Source organism: Drosophila grimshawi, unplaced genomic scaffold, assembly GCF_018153295.1.
Source record: "Drosophila grimshawi isolate 15287-2541.00 unplaced genomic scaffold, ASM1815329v1 contig_44, whole genome shotgun sequence".
Lineage (NCBI taxonomy): Eukaryota > Metazoa > Arthropoda > Insecta > Diptera > Drosophilidae > Drosophila > Drosophila grimshawi.
The window spans coordinates 707,302-725,881 of record NW_025063240.1 but is presented as its reverse complement, the minus strand read 5'-3'; the positions used below and the strand labels follow the sequence as shown (position 1 = coordinate 725,881).

General features: G+C 35.5%; 2 protein-coding genes across 2 annotated transcripts; one reads left to right on the top strand and one right to left on the bottom strand.

Annotated features, from left to right (window-relative positions):
* Positions 1-15: 15 nt before the first annotated feature.
* On the top strand, positions 16-3,999 carry LOC6557860 (DNApol-eta). Its single transcript, XM_001985530.3, has 3 exons — positions 16-496; positions 1,528-2,024; positions 2,096-3,999. Exons 1-3 carry the CDS (start codon positions 62-64, stop codon positions 3,777-3,779), a joined length of 2,616 nt encoding a protein of 871 aa, XP_001985566.2. The 5' UTR covers positions 16-61; the 3' UTR covers positions 3,780-3,999.
* A 1,119-nt stretch (positions 4,000-5,118) lies between these two features.
* On the bottom strand, positions 5,119-8,694 carry LOC6558651 (organic cation transporter protein). The gene is made up of 5 exons (XM_001985531.3): positions 8,274-8,694; positions 7,962-8,202; positions 6,452-6,555; positions 5,430-6,381; positions 5,119-5,366 (listed from the first exon to the last, which is right to left on the bottom strand). Exons 1-5 carry the CDS (start codon positions 8,516-8,518, stop codon positions 5,181-5,183), a joined length of 1,728 nt encoding a protein of 575 aa, XP_001985567.1. The 5' UTR covers positions 8,519-8,694; the 3' UTR covers positions 5,119-5,180.
* Between the last annotated feature and the right edge of the window lie 9,886 nt (positions 8,695-18,580).

The following is an 18,580-nucleotide window of genomic DNA, read 5'->3' as shown; positions in this document are numbered from 1 at the left end:
TTGTGAAATTCACCGCGCAATTCAGAAAACATGAATAAAAATACAATCTTAAGCTAAAATCATGAGTAATTCAACGCGTGCCTATGTCGGCATGCAAAACAAATACGACCGCGTCGTGCTGCTCGTTGACATGGATTGCTTCTTCTGCCAAGTGGAGGAGAAACAACAACCCCAGCACCGAGGAAAACCCCTCGCCGTCGTCCAATACAACGCTTGGCGCGGCGGTGGCATCATCGCCGTCAACTATGCGGCACGCGACAAAGGCGTCACGCGCCACATGCGCGGCGACGAGGCCAAGGCACTCTGCCCCGACATCGTTCTCTGCCAGGTGCCCAACATCCGCGAAAAGGCGGACACCAGCAAATATCGCGATGCCGGCAAAGAAGTGGCAAATGTCCTGCAACGTTTCACACAGCTACTGGAACGCGCCTCCGTCGATGAGGCCTATTTGGACATCACCGAAACGGTCAACCAACGCGTGCAACAGCTCGAAACGGTGAGTCCCTCAGCTCCTTCCAAACATGATTCTTATTCGCAAATAATACTCATTTACAGTTGAAAAACCACAGTTTTACTACGTATGAAAAAACAAGCAAACAAAATTAGTTCGTGCAATTTTTTCAATATATTGTTTAGTATCATATATGTATATTATCAATTAGAGTTGTATATTATATAAGCATATATTTTTTCTTCTTTCTTTGAAGGAAAAAGTTCAAAAAAGAAAACAAATATCACAACTTGCGCACTTTTTAGAAATCGTTTATTTATTTCTAATTTTCATAATTATAAGTGCACATTAAAGATAATTTTTTTTTATAAATTTGCTTACTTTTTCATCAAATTTAGTTTTTTAATTTGCATTTCTATTTATTTATTTAATGTCAACTAAACGCAGTCGACACAAAATGTAAAAAAAAATACATAAAGTAAAAATTAGATGAAATTTAACTAACAATAGAGTTTAATATTAAATTAAAATTAAATGCAAAATTGTTCAACTTTTTACTGCATTTGTTATGAAAACTCAGAAAAAACACAATCAGACAAATAACAGTATAAATTAGTTAAACCCATCCAAATTGCATGTAAAAATGTTATTCACGAGAAAATACACTTAAAATTGATTCTTAATGATAAAAATAGAGGACTTTCGGTGAGTGCAATTGTTTTTATTTTCCATCTCAGTATTTTTATATAATAGACACCTTTGAAAACATTTATTATTTTTCAATATTATTATTATTATTATTTTCGCAACTGTATAGATGGAAGTCACATATTTTAGCCGGATTAATAGTTGTGATATAATTTTAAAAATGCAGAAATATTTAAAATATATAAAAATACGTAGAAACATATAATACATTATCTATAGCAATTCTGAAAAATTTCCAGAATACATTCAACAAGCAATGTCAAAAACCAACAACCAGGAATTTAAGAATTCAAGGAACCCAAGTCAAGAAAAATGAATCAACGAGCGATTACTATAAGTAAATTAATAGTTTCATTTTTGATTTGCAGGGCTCGCTTGCACTAAAGCCAGAGGAGCTGGTCAATAGTTATGCCGTCGGCTACGAAAACATTGGCGACTATGTGAATAAGATAACAAAGCGCTTTGCCAATCCCTATGTGGATGATGAGCGTTTTATGCTGGCCTATGATGCCAACGATTTGCCCGCTGTGCGCCAGAGCGATCTGCGTCTCCTCATCGGGGCATGCATTGCGGGCGAGGTGCGTGCAGCGGTCAAGGCGGAAACTGGCTACGAATGCTCAGCGGGCATTGCACATAACAAAATTCTGGCCAAGCTGGTGGCGGGCATGAATAAGCCCAACAAGCAGACAATTCTACCGCTGGCCGAGATACCCGCTCTGTTCGATCAGCTACCAGTGGGCAAGATCAAGGGATTGGGCGGTAAATTCGGGGAGACAGTTTGCGAAACGCTGGGCATTAAGTTTCTGGGCCATGTGCTGAAGTATACTGAGAAGGAGCTGCAACGCAAGCTGGACGAGAAGAGCGGGTAAGTCACTGGTTCAATTTAAGTGGTAAGTGAATTGAATTTCGATTAGTAAAATTTGAATTTCTATTTAGCACCTGGCTACATCAGATTGCATGTGGCATTGACTTGGAGGCAGTCACGCCTCGATTTTACTCCAAGAGCATTGGCTGCTGCAAGAAATTTCCCGGTCGCAACAACATAACCGGACTCAAGAGTCTGCAGCACTGGCTTGGTGAGTTGGCAAGCGAAATGAACGATCGTTTGGAGAAGGATTTCATCGAGAACAACCGCAAGGCAAAACAAATGGTTGTGCAGTTTGTGCAGGATATCGGTGGCGAGGAGGTGTCCAGCTCCCGTTCCTCGCCACTCAACCATTGCGATCAAGATACCCTGGCCAGACAAGCACTCGAACTGATCAAAGCCAACACAAAGACATTTCTGCGAGCTGGCAGCGATGCGGCCCTCAATAATGCCGTCAAGTTTCTGGGCATCAGCGTAGGCAAGTTTGAGACGGCATCGAATACGCAGAACAGCCTGCAAGCCATGTTTGCCAATCAGGCAGCCAAAAAGCGTCGCATTAGCGTTGAGGAACCAGTGGAGAAGCCAATTGTCGAGCAGAAGCCGAAGCAATCCGAAGAGGCGAAAATGAAAAGTTTCTTTGCCAATTACTTGCAAACGCACAAAGACGAAAAGATTGTGAAGGATAACTTAATAGTTGAGTCGAGCAGAAGAGCAGATGAAACTGAAGCTGAAATTGAGTTGCAAACAAACAAATCGGAAACTGATGAAGATGCAAATGCCCTGAAATTAGCTCCGTCACCCAAGAAGAGCTTCTTTGAAGAATATAAGCGGAAACTGATTGATTCCTCTGTGGCACAGGAGATCGGCGACGACAAGGCAGGGCCTGTTGCAACGCCACCCGAGTTTAAGGAGAGCTTCTTTGCCAAGTATCTACAGGAGCAGAAGGAAGTCAACAAAATAGCAGAGCTGCCAAATGAGTCATCCACTGAAGGTGACGACTCCTCCGATATGCACGGCTTGGCCGCCGAACTGGATGACATCGAATCAAGTTGTATTGTTGAACAAGAAGCCAGCACATCGAAGCGAAAACTTGAGCAAGAAAATTCCATGGATGCACCAGCGCCAGCAAGCGATTATAGAAGCAACTACGCTGAGTACGCTCAGCCGGAGCTGCGTACAGATCTGGTCAAAATGGTCAACTGCAAGGAGTGTGGTGCACAATTGCCCGACGATGTGACGGCACTGCAAACCCATCGGGATCATCACTTTGCCCAGCAACTGAATCAACAGCTGCGCGAGGAACAACGTGAGGAAAGGCAACGCAGTCGACTAAACGCTACACTTAACACTACAGTTTCAGTTCCTTCACCCACGGCAAAGCCTGCGCCGCTAAAGAAAGCTAAAAAGGCAGCTGGAACGGTTGCAACAACTTCAGCAAAGCCTATAAACACCATCGCCAAGTTTCTAGCCGCCAAGCAGCCACTTGAGCCACCTCCGAGCTGCAGTAGTTCACCCCTTGAGCTCTGCCCCGAATGCAAGACCTACGTGAAAAGTGTCGATATGCCGGAGCATTTGGATTTTCACATGGCCAGAAAGCTGCAGCGTGAGCTGAACCAACTGGAAGTGCGCACAATAAGCACCGCCAACATCAAGAAGACCTCCCCGCCACCTCGTGCCAAAAGGCAGCTGAACAGTACCTTAAACTCTGCCACGGGAAACAAGTCCATTACTCAATTTTTCACTCAAAGCAACTGAGGCTAATCTGAAGTCAATCAGAAATCATCATCAGATGCCGATGGCCATATAATAAGTTCAAGTATTATTTTCTGGAGAATGTCTGTGCGTTATCTATTAAATAGTTTAGTTCCTAACTGAGAAAACCGTTGCTTTACAGTCTTTGCAATTAATTTAATCAATTGCCATCATGACTTGAAAAGCGATCCCGCTGCCATAATAAATCAGAATAAATAATAATAATAAATCAAAATAAACTATATTACAATCCTTAAAGATTGCATTTTGTGTGTAAGAAGGGCGTGCCACACACGTGCCGTGCGGACACACTTCTTATGTGAAATATATATGTATAAACATTGCAAGAAACTTCCATAATCATAATCAATAAATTAAGAATTTTCAGTATTCATTTTCATTGCACAGAATTTAATGATTGAGTTTTTAATAATTTGTCGGAAAATGAGAAAGGCATCAATAGAGACCTATCCGACTCCATAAGATATTTAAATTCATGGGTAATCGAAATTTATATAGATTCCAGATAGTTCAGTCAGACCGTATTTGGTTGATCACATATCGATTGATATATGTCATTCAGATATATGTAAATATGTATTTGAGTGAAACATCTTTGAATCTTGCCATATTTATTGGATGCACCAATTAAATAATAATGAATATAGCTGGCAGATCGAATCATTTTTGGCGAAGATATGGAATCGTTAGTTTTTGAATTTTATAAAAAAGCTTCAAACGTGATATTCTCCAAATTATATGTACATAAAAAAGATCTGCAGAGAAGAGAAGAGAGCAGAGCAGAGTAGAGCAGAGAATAGATTAGTTGTGCAAATATTTGTTTATTTCTATTTTGGGTTGTTCATTTTTCACTTCGCAACTTAAAGCTATTTCAATAATAGATGTTACGACCGATAGATATATTTATTTCATTGCTTAACATAATTAGTCAATAGCATATTAACTCAATTGAATACACAGTTCTTAACTTTAGTGTTTATGTTTCTAATATATATAATATGACATGTTGCCTCTAAAAGTAGCATATATTGCAATCAAGTTTTATTATTTTCCAGTGTTCTTCAAAATATATGAGTATATATCTAAAAATACATTATATACCTATATGTATGTATAATCAAGGGCGTGCACAGTTTTTCGTAAAGGGGGGTCGGATTGTAATATTGTCACGCATTTTAAGCTAAATCACTTTTCTAAAATTCTAATCAAAAAATAACAAATGCAATGTTCTTGGGAAATTGACAAGAAAATGTAGACTAATTAACTCTCCTTCCCCACTCTGTGTATGCCCCTGTGTATAATAATAAATGATGCCAAGTTGTGTCTTTGAACTGTCGTGTGCTTTAATTGTTGAGTTAATGTTGCTTACTGATTATTTAGATGCTACTTAGCGGGAAGGTTGAGCTCCAGATCCTTTGGAGGTTTCTTCTTGACCCCAATGGCGTCCGCTTCCTTCACCGTGGTTGGCAGTACAAGATTGGTGGTCTCGGGGAAGTAGAGCGTTAGACAGCCGCTAAGGATGGCACCACAGGCAAACAGAATGGCGGGCGCACTGGGATAATACTTGGCCTAAATCGAGAAAATTATGTTAATCTTTAAATTTGCAAGGAAGGAAATTTAGCAAGGACTCACCAAGAACGGCGTCTGCGGCGCCAGCATTGAACCAAATCTGCCCATCATGGAACAGAAGCTAAGCAGGCTGTTTCTAAGGTTGGTGGGAAAGATTTCGGATGCAAAGAAATAGAGCACTTGGAAACTGGCCGTGATGGTCAGCTTGCCCACCAGGAACAGAACCAGTTGCAGCACCTGCTGATCGCCCCCCGCAAAAATGGTGCCAATGCAGCACAGACCACTGAACAGCATCAGGCCACACAGCGAGTAGCGTCTGCCAAACCGATCCATGATCAGCAGAGGCAAAAAGAAGCCCGGAATCTCGACGAGTGCAATATAGGCAAAATTGTTGTACTTATCGCCATCCAGCAGCACCACATTCAAACTGAGTCCATAGTACACGAGCACATGGACAATCCAGCAGAAGGAGCAGTTGGCGATGCGCCATTTGAAGTTGGTGAACGCCTCGCGAATGGGAAATTTACCCTCTTCGGATTGCTCCAGCTTATTCCGATTGGCAATCACCAGCTTGTCCAGTACACTCTCCGACAGCCTGCGCTGATTCACCCTGGCCGCCCTGCGCAGAATCGCCTTGGCTCGCTCCTCCTTGCCAACGCTGAGCAGCCAACGCACGCTCTCGGGCAGAATCCAGAAATAGGCCAGCAGAATCATCGCCGGCCCGTAGGTAATCCTCAGCACATGGCGCCAGTCCTCGAAGGCCTTGGCAAACATGGCCAGAGCCACTTCGCCGATGGCATAGAAGATTGTTATCACGCTGCAGGCGAGCACTCGTCGCTTCGGACCCACGAGCTCAATGCCAATGACAAAACAGGTGGAGTACAGCGTGCCGCTGGTCACGTTGTCGAGGAACTCAAAGATCAGGAACCAAACATAGCTGGGTGAATAGGAGCGCACAATGCCCAGCAAGCCGCCCAAAATGCCGGCCAAGGCAATCGAAAAACTGCGACCATAACTGCAAACCAATGGAAAGAACAATTAGAATTATTATGGGAAAAGTTTTGCATAGAATCCGATTCTCTTACCGATCTGCCACAATGCCTCCCAGCGGTATGCCAAAGAATTGTCCCAGATTGTTTATGGTACCGACAAGTGATAATTTCCATTCATCTTCGCAGAAAATTCCAAACTACGGGCATAATAAGATTCCAAAAGGCATACTTAATCACTATTTATTTGATATGCCCCCCAACAATGCGAATAGTAAATAATGGAAAAGTTTCCGCAGTGCTTGATTGCAACAACACAATTATTTCACAGCTCATTATTCACTTGAGTCGTCAGCTCGTCTGCTCGACTGCCCGTCTTCTTACTATACGATTTGCTCTGATTTGCATATCTAATCTAAAAATTGTGCATATGAATGTGTGAATGCCGCAATTTCTTTTGCCCCTGAAAATGAATGAAATGAATGTATGATTGAGGCAGGCCAGACTCAGTCGAGACGAGCCTACAACACTCACTTGTGGCACATTTATGTCTTACGTCCACACCCCAATAAGTCAAGTGATAAAAATTTGAAATTTGAATGTGCAGCTTATCAAACGCTACGTATGGTAAACATAAACAAACTGAATACAATAATAAACAATGAAATTACGGAATTGTTATACTATTTCGGTGGGTTGCTTTCTTAGTGCCCAATTGGCTTAAAGTACGCTAAAAGATCCATTGAGATTGTTGTTTCAGTTGTTGTTATCAGTCATTTCATTTCGTTCCATTTGTCTTTATCTTTATCGTTAAAATTAATCACTTTTAATAAGACCGCAAAAATTAAGTGACGCTTTGTGATTTTAAAAATGAGTTAAAATAAAGTTAAATCAAATAAGATAATTTTTCTTCGATAGCTTAATTCTGTGGCAGCTTATAAATTTGACTTCCTTATCTCGTTGAATCAATTTAATACTTTTCAAATACTTAATTTCAACAACGTTGATATTAATCCATAAAAATGTAAGTATTTTTACTTAACAAACACCTCCACTGAGTAAGAAAAGCAATCAATTATTGTTTACAGTGTACCCTACAAGCAATCGGTGACCGATAATTAATTGAAAGGCGCCATATTAAAGAAGAATAAAAATCTATATAGATAAATCCGAAAAGGCGTTATTGGCAACTTACTCAGGCAATCAGTCACTCACTTGTTGGAGCTGAGCACTATTTGTAGCAGTCTATCCTATTATTATCTTAACTATTACTTGGTTAAAGGCCCCGATTGTTGGCACTTGTCTAATCAATGATTATAAATAATTGACAAGCATGAAAATCGCATGTCTGGTTGAATTTATGCCCTATTGATACAGATGGGAAATTGATAATCGGATTTGTGGCACGTGACTAGAAGAGTTCGCCAGCGAACACCTCAGTGCGCTCCTGAACTCTCGCTTGGTCCAGTGTAATGTGCAGAAATCTGATGACTTATTATCAAAGTCCATGCTTGTCAGAGTCTGGTGTTCATTGGCTGATAAGTCTCGAGGCCCCAAACATCGTCTGGCTGACGTGGTTAATCGCAATTTGAGCTTTGATACTCACGTCATTGGAAATGGTTACTTCCTTATCGCGGAACACGAACTCATTGTCGGAGCATCGATTGATATTGTCCTTATTGTAGTTGTCAGCTAAGCAAATCTGTTGAGATTGATCCCAGTTTGGGAGCTTATTGTTTTCATAGCGGTTGCATTTGTCCATCTCCTTGCCATTCTTGGGAATGCTAAATTCCGTCCAGGGCTCGTCGTATCGACTACTGGGACTATCGCACTCTGTAATGTTACATCTGTTGGAGTTGAAGAAGAGTTCACTTGTCACTGGCTGCTGACTAACTGACTAACTTCAAGCAAAGTTCACCTGTGCATCACAGTGGCAGCCGTGAAAACGTATGTCACGGAGAACATCGCATGAAACATCATTGGCAAACAGATCAGCAGAAAGATGATCATCTGAAAGCGACCAAACTGTCCAATGTGCTTCAGTATGGCGTCCAGTGTAATATCCTCGGGATCGGCATTTGAATTGGTTGCCACAGCCATTTGACTTGGTGCCGATGCCTGGACTGCGGCCGATGGTGGTGGTGCTTCATCGATGGCCGTCATATGTTTAGCTAACTTTGTTCTTAATTAACATACAATTTCCGACATTAACTAAAGTTTATTTATATGTTTTCGCTTATAATTGCCAAGTTTTATTTTTAAACGCGCAGAACTTTTACGACGTAGTTAACGGCACGAATACACGAGACACACTGCCAGCGACGATCAACACCAACCACAACCACAACTGCAATCACAACAATTCCACGGCATTCATTCATTCGCTCTCCGGTCCCTCTCCGAGACGGACTCCGGTCAACGGCAAAGTGGTCTCTCATTAGACCCTGTCCTGTCGAACTTAACTCGACATACACTCGTACACTCTGAGTGTGCTCTTCGCAGTGATAAGATTGCTCAGTTTTACAGCTGTGCCCACAGTTGAGCCTACACAGTTTTGATTACGATCGAGGGCGGAAACAGGGAGGGTGGGAGCCCCTCCATCGCAATGTTAGATAGACGCATACGGTTGCTCATCGAAATAAGAATGCCAAAAAAAAAGATGATATTAAAATGTGTCTTAAATTAAAAAAAAAAAAAAAAAAACTATAATAAAAAATGCTATTCAGCCCCCACCCCCTTAGCGAAGATCTGGCTGCGCCCCTGGTTACCATTGCATAATGCCTAAAATAATCAATGTTTCGACTTTCTATTGCTTAATAATTGCCGCTCAAATTTGCTCGTGAAAGTATTTGCGAATGTTTTGATAACACTAGAGAATTATATAATGTGACATATATTCGTATCAATCGGGCAGAGTAACACAAAAATTATACTTTTGAACAAACTTGCTTTGCATGTAAAATTTATATTTAAAAACTTGTCCGCTGCGAAAATCATTTAAAATCTGTGCTCTGTTGCGAAAATCATTAGGTTTTCTGATTTGTAAATTGGCTTGTTTTTTAGTTGACTTGTGTTGCACAGTGTGTTGGTTGTGTGGAAATAAATAAATAGCGATATTTAATTATCTTTTCAAAGTTTTCACAAAAGCATAATGTTAACAACAGCAATTATAAAACAAATTGATTTAAAATGTAAGCAAAAAGTATAGATATTAAAAGTGGAATTATGTGTAATTGTTTATTGGATGAAGCAAAAAACTATTAAAATCCAAAATATACATTATTATTTATTATTGCAATTAATGATCAATAATTTAGTTGAGACAATTCTACGTGTTCACGTGCTGTATGCGTGATGTTTCCAAAGTCATTTACTTTTCCCTTTTTGCCTAGCTCAATATTTAAATTGTAAATAAAAAATTAGTTGGCAGCATTCCAAAAATATCAGAAATGTGTATGGAAGTATTTGCAAATATACACATATTTCACGATCATGACCAACGACAATATCAGCATATGTTACTAAAATCCCAGAGTAAATACTTCAACCTTGAACAATTTGCGGATATTACACAGAGACAACTGTAAAAGCTGTTACAATAAAAAAACCGGATTCGAATCTGTGTTCTAATGTGACGCGATTAGCTCTGAATACACATACAAGTTGTATTTTAATTGCCTTCGATTGTTTTATGTATGTCAGGAGTAATTCCAAGTAATGAGGTAAGAACTAGCGATCTGTACGCGATCGACAGGCATTTCTAAGAATTACGTTCATCGTTTTCAACTTGTCGAACTCTCACTATTACTAGTCGACTATCTCAGGCTGAAATCGAAAATGCAAATCGTATTTAGTATATATTTATAAATGCATACAATACACATATTAACTCTCGACCTGTCTCATTTAGTTTGCTTCGTCACGCTCTTTGTACGATTTTTTATGAATGAGAACTATATATATTTCTTTGTATATGTACAGCTCGCTAGAAATGAATCGTAAAAGTCAGACAACTTGATGTTTAAACTTTGATCCGATTTTGAATAAAAACAACAACACACAAATCTGTTTATTTGATGAGAATTATTATTAAATTATTTTTTATTTTCGGACAATTTTATGAATGGTTGAGTTGACAAGCTCGTAACTTATTTCCGTTTTTAACAGTACGCTAATTTCAATGTATATTTATCTAAATTTGTTTTTTGTTTTTATTGACTTAGCACTGCAATTTCTGAGTTATCTAGTATATGTAAAGCGTTTTGCTAATTAACAACGAGTATACCAGCTTATGTAAAGTGTTTTGTTAATTAACAACTTGTCATGTTTATTATATTCTTGTAATCACCTTTTAAGATTTGAAATTTACAGGCGACAGATTAATAACTTTAATTTTTCCCGGCAAATAATTGACTGGTTGGGCTTTACATGGTACATGTATCATGTTGTCTACTGATGATTTTCATTTTAAAACAATTCTAATTCCTAGGAGTCAACTATTATCTTAAAGCGCTCAATAACTGCCGAACACGAATAGAGTGTTCAGCTGAAAGAGTTTAGCAAACGCATTTGAAGCAACTTGTAAATACAAAAGAAAGTTTTAAGTCCCATGATTTTTGCTCAGTCTCCACCTCAGTACTGTAACTCTCATTTCAGTTATTGACTGTATGCATTTTATAAATAATAGGATAGGAATAACAGACAAGTGAATAGTTCTGACAAGCACTTAAGCTCAGCTTTTTTGAACAATTTCTGGTTTGTGGGAGTTGAAAGCAAAGGAGAATGAATCATTTGCATTACTCAAGCGAAAGTAAACGGCTAACGGAAAATGATATGAACAACTAAACTTATCCCTTTTTTGTTGTAGATATGTATGTATATGATGAACAGTTTTAGTAATTACAAATAATTTTTGAATTGTGGTTCTTAAGTGTGCAAACTTTACCGATTTTGGTTGAGTTGCAATCCCTCAAGTAAAAAATGTCCTTTGATAAACATTGACCAAATAATTGATGTAACCTTTAAAGCCAAGAAGTTAAATGAAATGGAATAAAAAAGCATATCATTCTGTTGGCGAATATTTTTCACTTGTCATTAATTTAGGACTGTTTTAATTTTTTGTGTTTCAATCACATTAGGCGGCAATTGAGCCCCTTTTGCCTGATTTGGAGCTTCAGTCGATCTGAATGGAACCGTTCATGAATGATCAATTGCGAGCTGGAGGTGAATGACTTCAAAACACAGTTTAGAATTGAAACAAAGACTTCAATAAGTATTCGAAACCAGTTGAAAACGGGTTCTTTATATCTATTATATTAACATCCAAATCGCACATTAGTACCGATAACAAGCTCGGCCTCCTCCCACCCCTCACAAGCAGCAGCTGCACTCCCAAATACGGTGCCAAACAGCGATTCAAGTATTTGATGCGTTCAACCAGCTACTTTAAAGCCACTACTCCACGCATTGCTCAACTCTGATTTAAACAACAAGTAAATTCAATTAATTTAAATGCATTTTTATGCCTAGAAGAGTTCAAAAAATGCACTTAGATCAACTAACCCCCATTCACATCATTCAATCATTCGAAGCTCTTTTGTAACAAACTCTTCCTACTACCAATCACAGTGTTTGTATATTCACTTCTAAAGAATCAGCTGCCAACTGAGGAAAACTCGGCACAATATTGGTGATCTCAAAAGTTTACTATAATATCTTATCTTTCTCTCAAAAACGGTCTAGACTACAGTAGTAAAAGAGCATAAGATCAATCAGCTACCAATTTTGTTCGACAAAAACAAACTGATATTTCAATTTGCTTACCCATTTTTCATTCCCCTTCCAAGAATGATGTACTTACTTTCGTTAGACCATATAAATAAATAAGACGTTGGTTTTTATTTTGTTTGAATATATCTAAACACATACCTTTATTTAATGAATTCAAAAATTGTGTTAAATTCTGTTTTACTTTTGGTTTTGTTTTCATTATCATTTTCATATTTCTTTCCCTATTTGTGGTACATTTCAATTTACTTCACACCCAATACATATAGAAAGTATCATCAAATATTCCAATGTTCTTATGATTTTGAGTTTTAGTTTGCTATTCACTTTTGTTTTCTTCTTTTCTTTTCTTTTTTGGTATTTTGGTATTTGAAGTAAAAATTTGACACAAAACACATTTAGTTCGAGAACGCAATACATTTAGCATTGTATTTGGTTTCTTTGTCTTTTAAATTCATTCTTGACTTGGCTAAATTTGCAATACATGTTCGTGTGTTTGTTTGATGATGATGATGATGATGATGATAATGATGGTAATAATATTGATGTGATGATGGTATGGTGAGTAACTGACTTAAATTTGATACATGATTGATTTCAACGAAATTATATGTTGCTGTATGTATAGGTATGTCTTGTATATATGATGTATATATGAGTAGTGAATAAATACATATGCACTGGCATTAATCGTTACAGTAGTCCGTTTAAATAACTCACTTAATAGCTTGATCATTTTTATTCCATTTTCTTTTTTTTTCTTTTCGTATTTTGTTTTGTTTGTTTTTTAAATCTATAAATTCAATTATAATGCACTTAACTTTGTGTGTATCTCCATTTCTTTTCATTTTTTTTATTGCACATGTATTTGTATATGTAAGTATGTGTATAACTTTTGTTGAACATATGTACGATGTCTGTCTGTATATGGATTTTGTTAATGTTTATGTGTTGCATGGCATGTTTGTGTCTGTTGTTTTGCAAAAACTCGTGCATAAGTACAAACACATCATGATTTGGTTTTGTCCATATATAGTATATATATGTAAATATTTTTAAATATAATTTTTATAGAATTGTAAATATATTGTAAATAATGTTTGCTTTTTGTATTGTTTTTTCGTTTTTTTTTTTTTGTTTCCTTTTTGTTTTTCAACTTTTTACCATTTTTGTTGTACATTTCGCCATTATGTTTGCAATGATGAATTAATACCGCTTTTTACCGTTGCTTATTGTATGTAGTTTAATGGTTGTATTTGTTTAAACTTTGTTGTGATTATGTTGTGTTTCGGTAGCTTATATATGTGTAAGTATTCTTGTATGCTTCTGTGTCCTTAACAGCCTCTCCATTTGGGACTCTAGCTGGGCATGAGAAAAACCATATTCTTTCCGAATTTCAATGATCATTTTGTAAACTCGCTAGGCTGAGTTTTCAAAGCAATTCAATTAATTCCCAACTCTATAAATTACTCTTCGGATTGTAAAAATATCAAGTGATTTTCAACATTTTGTGCCTCGCAGCCAGCACAGCCCCAAAGATCGGCTCGATCTTGTTCGAGTGTGTGTTGTGTGTGTTTTTTGCTTTTGTATCTATGCAATGTAATTTTTATGTATTTTGTTTTTTTTTTACCTTTTTTGTATAGAGTGATAGTACACATTTAAGAAGTATTTTAAATATTATTGTTGTACACAAATAAACAAGTTTTAATTTCATTATAGTTTTATTCTTCATTTTAACGCCCTTCTTATTTTTCAATTTACCATTTTACTTATTATTATTATTATTATTGTTTATTGTAATCTAAAAGTTGTTCAGTGCTGCTTTCAAATACATTTTATTTTCATTTTAATCATGGATCTGATGTTGTCATTTCTATTTTTCTTTTGTTGCCATATACAAAAAAGTATCATCTATAGATTTACAATTTCATTTTGTGGGCTGTGTGGGCTGTGCAACGAACAGAAAAATATTATGGAGCTCTAGAGCTCATTAACTACTTTTTGTGGTTTGGTTCAGCTCTCCGATTGAATTGATTATTCGTCGTTTAGTTGCTATACACATCAAAAACGAAGCGGTGCTGTGTGCTAAGTATTTGACTTTATCCACTATTATCGTTTTTATCGGTTTGAAAATTTCCAAAAATTGGTGGTTCTGAAACCAACTGTTTTGTGTGTACTTTAAATACGATTTTAACAAATAATTACAAGACCGTGAAACAATTCGGCAAACAAAAATTTGCACTACAAATTGGCACTATCTTTTAGTTTTGTCATTTATTACTCATTAATAACGCAAATATTCTCTGGCTTAAATATATATTTTCCAAAAACATTCTTAGGCATTTTTAACTATTTATTTGTTTAGCCATTCATACAAATATTTAAAGTTGTGTCCAATTTGTTATATGACACTGTTCATTTCATTTATTGAAGCTCTAGTTTTATGATTGCCTTGCAGATTTCTACAACTTGTAAATACATCTTTCAAATATTTTCTTGTTATTTAATGCGCATTAAGTTGCCTTTTCTATATTATACGACTTTTAAGTATTTTTTTTTGGTTTTTTTTTGGTTCAAAATATTTGTGGTATAAATATTAAGAATGCTTTTCAAATTCAATGAACGACATATCATAATCGATGAAGATATGAAAGAATACATACATATGTATATATATTATATGTATACAACACGTATAAATAAATTTTCTCAAAAGTATGCAACGATTTTGTCCAAAGAGCCTTATTCATTTTGAAATACTTTGTATATAGCGAGAATATTCGAATTTGAATTTGCATCTTCAATAAAATCGTTCAAATAAATTTGGGGCAATCAACATTCCAAATAAAATATGTAATAAGTGTATTAGCTTTCGATTTGGCACGCATTTTGAAATATCTGTATATGAAATATATATACATAGTTTAAACTGAAAATACAGCCACTTGAATATTGTTGTAAATTAAAGCCAGCATTATTTGCAGCTTCTCTGATAGGTTTTTACAAATAGTAAGTATTGTTTTCTTTTTTGGTTTGTTTGGTTGTGGTACTTTTATTTTTATTTTCTTTTTATGTTTTAAATAAGCTCATTTTGCGCAATATGAACTTTAAATAGCTGTCAATGTTATTGGCTTACAAATGAATTCACATAAATTTGCGTATTGTTGAAATTCGTATAATTCCTATGTGTTGTTCCCCCAAAAAAGCAAATTCACTTTGTGTTGTTGTTGTTGTTGTTGTTCTTGTTGTTATTTTGGATGTTGCTTGAACTAAAATTGTTGTGTCGAACATTTGGCCAGTTGTTGGTTGCATGTCTTTTGTTTTAGTTGATTTCTGTTGAGCTGCTGTTCGCTTTTGGCACAATTATGCAATACTTTTCATATACTTAGTTGGGTAGCAACTACCAACAACTCTGGGGCTGATTTAATAACGCTTGTGTATTTTTTTTGTTATTATAATTTAATCTTATATTTTAAATATAAGTTGATCCCAATTGTTCCAGTTTTATCAATTTTACGCTGCATTTCATTCTTTTATTTTACCTTCAAATAAAACAGAGATAGAGACACTTAACAACTAATTTGCTACTTTACGAGTACTTCAAATTTGTTACATCGGAAATGCAATTGTCTTAATAGTGATTGCTCTTAAGACTTTGTTTCTTTCAATTATTAGCTAGAGTTGCTTTTCATTTTGTTTAAATAGTTTTTACACATATACAAAAACACCTAATATGTCGAGTGTTAATTTGATTGAAAACAGTTTGTATGTTTCATATATTTGTATATATATATATATATGTATGCAATGTGCTAATTTCATTTTCATTCGGCAATTACAATTCCAATTCTGCCAGCCCGTAAACAATCTCTACAGATATTGTGTGTCTACTGATCATGTTAGAGAGCGTGCATCCGATGTATTCTGTTTTCCTTTCATATATGCATGTATGTATCTGTGTATGTATGTATGTATGCATGTATCGGTGTAAATATGTATTTATGTATGTAGTTAATTGTTTGCTGTATATCATTTATTGGTTATATGTTGTTTTTGTCATTCTAATTTCTGAGAAACCTTAGCTGTTTCGAATATGTATTTACTGGCAATACGCATGCCTTCTATTTTCCCTTTTCAATTGCTTTGATGAATTGGAATACACGTAGTTAGTTTTTCTTTTTGCTGGTATTGAACCATTCGAGATAATGCCGCAACAAAATGGTATACGAATAAGTTATGTATTGTATGTATATGTATATGTATATGTATGTATGTATGTATGTATATAGTTATACCGTTTGTATTATGTTTTGCTTACACTGTCTGCGCACAAGGCTTTGAAAATCACTGAACTATATGGGAATCGAGCATTGGGCATTCCAATTCACCATATATAGTAGCATTAACAAATCCGCTTTTCTATGTCATCGTTCGTAGACCTAGCTTAAGTCCCAATGAGACCAGCTGAAAATTGCACACAAACATACGATTAATCTTGCAAATCAGACAACCTTCAAAAACAATTAATTTTTCTACTCTTGTTTCACACTGAATGTGAAACCCTTAAACCCCTCATTTCAACACTAGGAAATCGCTTAAATAACTGAAGCACATTAAAGTTTTGAAAATTGAATTCAATCTATTTAGTAAATGAAAATAGACGCGCTTAAGCTGAGAGCTGGCTACAATTTATCACTATCCTCTCTCCACTCGCTTTCTACCTATTCCTATATAAATTTTCTATATTTGCAAATAATAATATGTTTAGGTGCCAGTTTCAGCTAGTGGAATTGAGTATATTTCTGTTTTGCCTGCTCTATGGCAAATGACATGATTTTTCAGTTAAAGTTCTGTTTAACACTTTCTAACACCAATATTTAGTTAATAAGTTTTGCATATTTCATACTTCAACCCGAATTTACCGCTGTGGTTCCTAACACGTTTCCGTTTAATATGACTTCTAAATTAAAAATTCTCCTCGTATATTTTTCTCACTTTTCATGTTTTTTTTTCTTCTGGATATTAAATAAGAATATCTAAAATACCTTAATAATTATATTGGTTTTTGTTTTTTTTTCATTCCGTCTTCTTTTATGTATATGTATATAAATATGTTTTGTCCTACATTGTCTTTTAACAATAATTTTATAGCCATTCATCGTTCCTTATGTCAAGTGCCTTAAATGCTTTTGTTTTTCCACATATTGTGCAGAATTGTTTGTTTACGTTTTTTTCCGACATGTATTGTAAAATTGTGAGCAAATACATTCAAGTTGATTTGTAATTACACTGAGAGAAACATTTATGTGTGTTTGTGTTTATAATTGTGTGTGTATATTTTATATTGTTATATTGCTGACTAATTGTTTATATTTCCGGTTAATGTTTCGGGTTTCGGTGTTTTATTTTTGTTCAAATACTATTTGCAGCTACGTTTATTAAAATAAATTTACCATGTAAATATTTTTTTTTTTTGGTTTTTTGGTTTTTCATTTATTTTTTTATATATATTTTTTTTTCGCATTTAAATTTTCTTTATTATTTTCAAGTACTATAACGGGCAACTCTACACACTGGATGTTGTTGTTGTTATTTTGGTTGTTGAAACTCGAATAGCTTAGAGCAATCGTGGGTCAAATGTCGCTAAAAGGGATAAGTTCCTTATGGAAAGAGGCTAATGCATGTTCACACACATACACAAGATTGTATATTTAACTAAATATTTATACACACACACACATTGCGGGCTGTGGTGTAGCACGCAATGCGGCAAGGCAAAGAAGCAGGGAAAATTGAGAGGAAATGTTGAGAGAAACGCGGTGGAAAGGTAGAAAAACTCACATGCCATATCGTTTACACAACGCTGTGTTATTGTTGGTAGTGTTTTTGTGTGTAAGTATGTGGGGCAAGAAGAAATTTGCTTGGTTTGGTTTTTAAGGCACCATTAAAATTGCTTTTCTTACACGTATTTTTCCTTTGCAAATTTACAAGTTTTCAACAAATTGTTTTAATAATTTACATACAAATACACAATATTTAGTAAAAATTCAATTGAAATTGTTTTTGTGGTTTTTGTTTTTTCTTTTGAGCTATTTTAAATGTAGTTTCTTTATACATACACATGCACATAATTAATTTATCCCTTTTGGTTTTATTTATGTTACAAATAGTCCCAACACTATCCGCTGTCAACCCGTCAACGTGCGTTCTTTTCATTATTTTCTTCCTTTTTCTTTTTTTTTTGTTGTTTTGGTTTTTTTTATTATTTAGTTGGTTGTAACTTGCGCAAAAAATTTACTAAATATTTCAAATACAATTAAATACAAGTGTACATAATAATTTATTTAATATATGTATATTTATATATAGATATATATATATATATATATATATATATATATATATATAATTTGTTTATATATAGATATACGGATTTAC

Bases quoted from the DNA above. Each gene is read 5' to 3' on its own strand.
- LOC6558651 (XM_001985531.3), bottom strand. From the start codon at position 8,518: ATGACGGCCATCGATGAAGCACCACCACCATCGGCCGCAGTCCAGGCA. The intron at 8,203-8,273 runs GTGAACTTTGCT...CAACTCCAACAG, and splicing joins GCTGCCACTGTGATGCACAG to ATGTAACATTACAGAGTGCG. The intron at 6,556-7,961 runs GTGAGTATCAAA...TTATGCCCGTAG, and splicing joins AAGTAACCATTTCCAATGAC to TTTGGAATTTTCTGCGAAGA.
- LOC6557860 (XM_001985530.3), top strand. From the start codon at position 62: ATGAGTAATTCAACGCGTGCCTATGTCGGCATGCAAAACAAATACGAC. The intron at 497-1,527 runs GTGAGTCCCTCA...TTTGATTTGCAG, and splicing joins GCGTGCAACAGCTCGAAACG to GGCTCGCTTGCACTAAAGCC. The intron at 2,025-2,095 runs GTAAGTCACTGG...ATTTCTATTTAG, and splicing joins AAGCTGGACGAGAAGAGCGG to CACCTGGCTACATCAGATTG.